This window comes from Camelina sativa, chromosome 14, assembly GCF_000633955.1.
Source record: "Camelina sativa cultivar DH55 chromosome 14, Cs, whole genome shotgun sequence".
In the NCBI taxonomy this organism is placed as follows: Eukaryota; Viridiplantae; Streptophyta; class Magnoliopsida; order Brassicales; family Brassicaceae; genus Camelina; species Camelina sativa.
This window is the reverse complement of record NC_025698.1, coordinates 20,963,014-20,967,788: the sequence shown is the minus strand read 5'-3', so window position 1 is coordinate 20,967,788 and position 4,775 is coordinate 20,963,014. Positions and strand designations below refer to the sequence as shown.

Genomic DNA, 4,775 nt, shown 5'->3' with positions numbered 1-4,775 from the left:
CGCAAATTTTGCGAGGGAATTGCAAGTACTCTCGTGTTTCTAGCAAATGACTTGCAAAGCCATCGCAAATTTGCGAGGGCGTAATGCCGTCACAGATTGCCGTAGCAAATCGACTGTTTTCTTGTAGTGATCCTATTTAAGTGAAAAAAATCAAATTAAATTAAAGCTTTTTTTTCCTGATTTGGGCATAATCTTGGCAGCTCCCCACATCCTAACGATTTGATGTTGTGTAATGGTTGATTTGGCCGGGTTTTTGAATGCTAATATGTAATTTAAATGATTAAACATAAGATTTGGGAAAAATACTCCACAATAGCTTTAGTTTTCTGAAACTACAGGTTTGTCACTCTTCCAATGGCGAGCTTGTTCTTAGTGGCCCGAGCAAAAGTATCTATGTTCAGTATTCTCACTTGAAATCTATGACGAACTACCAAAGAACATGCCACCCATTTAGCTTTTTATGTTCTTGAATATATGTGAGATGTCTTCAGACGAGGAGAGGAGCATAGAGCTTGCACCTCATGATTGTGCAGTTTGAGGAGGCTAAGGAGTCACAATGCTGACCGTGGAGAAATAAGGTAAGGAGAGGTCACACTAAGAAAGTAAGGAGTAAGGGAGTCAGAGGGACTCAAAGCAACTGCATCAGTGTAGTAAGGAGGATACATTACCCCAAAGGCGACCCGAGCAAGTTAGAATTGCAGACTCAAAGAGAGAGAGAGAGAGACTTCTTGAAGGTTATGGGAATCCTAGCAAGCTTTGTTACACTAAACCTCATAAACCTACTACATGAGAATACATAATTTTAGAGGAGGAATTTGAAATAAAGTATAATTGTTGTAGAAAAAAGTAGTTGCGACGAATGAAGCTTCTAGACGACGATAGAAGTGGTAGGTTCGATGGAAAATGCCAAGCCGGAAAGTAGAGGATGTGTATCGACTTTCGTTCATGGGAGCTTCTAAACCTAGTATACATATGTACATATGTTAGTCATTCATTGATTTCTAAATACTAGTTGACTAGTACATGCATGTTATTTCAAAATCCATATATTGTGATTTAAAAATTAATGAAGAATTCTAAATCTTATATGTATTTATAGGTTCTGTAATGAAATCAATTTACTTTGATGGTTTAATTTGAATACCATTTTCTTTTTTCTCATCCTCCATTTTCCTTTGTCATTTTTATCTAAGATTTAAAAATAAATTGTGCATGGACAAGGAAAGACTCAAATGAATTCATTTTTAAAAAGCCATAAAATTTTCTGAAAATGATGCAATAACTTCATGAACAAATCATATATGAAAAATGACGATACTATATATAATACAATAGTTTTCATAATATATGATACTTTTGATTTAATCGAAAGACATCCAAAATTATAATTTAATGAATCATTTCGAAGAAGAAGAAAGAAGTGAATGAAGTATGAGTTATATATTTGTACAAACTATATAAATAACTAAAATTACAATAACAAATAAAAGTTTTGATTGATCCAAACTCAAACAGTTGTTACTTTCAGCTGATGAGCTCCATTGGGTTGAATCTGCAAACTCCGTAGTTGACAACCACCACCAGATCTCCTCTTCCACAGATTCTCCGCCGCTTTATCTCCGGCACCACCGTCGAGCTTCTTCTTAACCACCGGCAACGGAGGGTCCAATTGTGCAACGTCGATAACAGCAATCTTTTTGTTATCAAACTCCTCTTTTCTGATTCTTCCTCGACTAGTCTTGGTGCTGGTGGTAGTGGGAGCGGAGAAAGTGAGATTCTTGCCGGAGAAGAGACGTTTAAGCTTGAAGTAACGGTGGTGACTGGCGGGGGTGATGGAGGAGGAGGAGCTGGTGGTGGGATAGCCGACGATCTTGTTGCTTCGTTTGACCTGACCAATGCAGCTGATTTTGGGAGACAACGGATCGGTTTGATGGTCTTCTTGATGTAATTTAGACGGGACAGTCACGTTCTTGATGGAAGGTCTTGAACATAACATTGGTAAGAAAGTGGGTCTTTGGAACTGAACACTGTTTTGTCTCGTCTCCATCATCTTGATCCTATAGATCTTCTTTCTTGATTACTCCGGAGAGACAAGAGAGATGAAACTTCTTGATTACACAAAAGAACTTAGTTTCTCATGTGTGTGTGAGAGAGAGAGAGAGAGAGAGAAAAGGAGAAATAAGAGAGTTTGGGTTTGTGGTAGTTGAGAGTTAGAAAGCTTTGATGCATGGTTAAAATAAGGAGATAGAGAGGCTTTGGTCAAAGTGGCTTTATCATTATTTTTGGGTTACACATTCACAATCACTTTCAGATTTCTTTCCAGAAAATTGGTTTCTTCTCAATCTGGTCAAATTATATTTCCTCTCTATGTTTTTTAAAAAGTATTTATTAAGGAATATCTGTTTTTTTTTTTAATAATTGAGTTTTCGCGTGTAGGTAAGAAATGAAATAATTGAGAGCAATGCTATTTTTGAAACAGACAAACAGTGGTAAGATTATTTCATTTCTGTATGAAAAGTATGTTTCAGATAACATTCTTACTACATTATAAGTTTATTCATATTACAGTACACTTTTTAACCGATTTTTATGTAGTACTAGATGAATGCGCGGGTTATCTTTTACCGATATGAATAATTACATTTTCACTGTCTATATCAGATCATATATTGAGTAGTCAAAAACGAAAACACAAACCATGGTGATAAATATTATATGACTAAAAATTCGGAGTAGTCACCACACATAATTGAATAATTTTTTTCTCTAGCACTGTAGCAGTAAGGAAAAAAAATAGTAAATTTGGCAAATTCTCAAGTCTCATAATCTATTCTATCTCTTAAGAATCAAACACAAAATGACCAGTTTCTTCTTATTCTATAGTAAAATTACATTTAACAACACACATACCAGTCATAAATACATAAAATAAAAATTTAGAAACAACATCACTCAAAGATAAAATCCTTACGGTTCACCATAGTGAGAATGAACTTGCAATCATATGTATAGTTGAGCAGATAGAGCCATAGAAAAAAATTAGAGAAGGAAAACAACACAACAATGTAAAATTAAGAGAATTTTGATTTCTCTTGTTTGTTATCGAACGAGAATGAATATAATCACTTACAAACTATAATTAAAACTTAAAAGAACTAATTAAACATCTTTCTCTATATATTCACGACTCTTTGCATATAATGATTTGCTTTTTTCGAACCTGCTACACTGTACCAAAACAAGAAATATATGAATAATTAAATAAAACAATAAGCAAAACATAGTATACAATTCCAATAATGAAGAAACTAATTTGTAATCTATTTTAAGCAAAAGAAATAAACCATTACTAATGCATTAACATAGTATAGGTATGCTACAAAAAATATCCAGTTAGAACCAATATAAATTCGTTCATGTGTGGATATAGACCCTTGAGAATCCTAAAAAGCCACAAGTTGTACCCATCAGCTATTTGGAAAAATAAGCACACTAATCAGTTCCAATTAAACAATTTCTAGATGATGTTAAGACAATCTTAACATCATTATAAGAAATTTTTTTCCTTTAGGAAGTTCAGTCCTCTATTATCTTCAACATTCTAATCTATATTCTAAAGTCTAGTCTCGTTGGTGATTTCTTCAAAAGAGTACTCTCTGAATATGCTTGATCTTCAAGTTCTCATTTTTCTGTAGTTGACCTTCATCTTCCACATCTTCGTTCACTACAAAAAAAACAGCAGGATGTGAGAGATATATAAAGGAGCAGTTACTGCAAAAAAAATAAAGCAAGGAAGGCGAAAATGATCAATAACAATTACTACAAAAATCAAGCAAGGGAAGATGAAGAGAATCAGTCAAGTAACATAAAAAAAAAAAAAATCAAAATGATTGGTTGATTTTAGTCATGGACATGTGGCACTCTCTCCATTGCTTGCTGATGTGACAGAAGGATAGAGAGAGTTTGTCAACTTTTATACTATAGATTAACAAAATTTCTTAAATGTTTCTATGTTTTCTTTTATGAATGAACTTTTTAAAAAGAGATGCAACACGATAATTTTATGTAGTATTCAACTTTTATATGTTGTTAATTATTTTTACTTAAAAGAGTAATAGTTTGTTTTAAAATAATTTATTATTAGTTTATGACCCATGCTTTTTAATATATTCCATTTTTGTTTAATTGATGACTTAATTTGGTAAAACAAGAGCCAAGAGCAAATCTTTTTACTAAATTATAGTAACTTATCAGTATATATATATAGTAGTATAACATTTCTTGTCACAACTGACAGACACCCTACCACCAGATGTAAGCACCAGTTTCAATCTTTGCACGAGGAAATGGGACAACACTTAAATAGACCGCCAGGTTAACAATACATCATCATCGAGTTCATGTTGATACTCTTATGATTTATAAATAGATTCCATTTATTATATGATATATATATATATATATATATAATTTATAGATCTGACCATTGATGTCTTTGTAATTTATAGGTCTCACACTGATAAAATTTTGCTGGTCTAGTTGTAGTAGTTGGTTCTTTTGAGTCATACTTACCATTCGCGTGGATAGAAAAACCCATCATCTACATTTATTGAGCCTGCAAAAAACTTATTAAATGGTTATATCATTAACATTTTGTTAATTTAATAATGGTTCCAAAACTTGTAGTTTTATCATTTCCCGAGAAGGTCCAAATTTGATGTAAAAAAAAGTTAATGAATCATGTACTAACGTCTACCGTCTTTGTCCCCTTCTTC

The 4,775-nt window shown here is 32.9% G+C and overlaps 1 protein-coding gene across 2 annotated transcripts; it reads right to left on the bottom strand.

The window, feature by feature from the left end:
• On the bottom strand, positions 882 to 2,260 carry LOC104742096. 2 transcript variants are annotated; one of them, XM_010463063.2, is made up of 2 exons: positions 1,523 to 2,259; positions 882 to 961 (listed from the first exon to the last, which is right to left on the bottom strand). In XM_010463063.2, exons 1-2 carry the CDS (start codon positions 2,048 to 2,050, stop codon positions 956 to 958), a joined length of 534 nt encoding a protein of 177 aa, XP_010461365.1. In that variant the 5' UTR covers positions 2,051 to 2,259; the 3' UTR covers positions 882 to 955. The 2 variants fall into 2 exon arrangements, with proteins under 2 accessions (XP_010461365.1, XP_010461364.1); XM_010463062.2 differs by lacking the exon at positions 882 to 961 and having other exon boundaries at positions 1,373 to 2,260.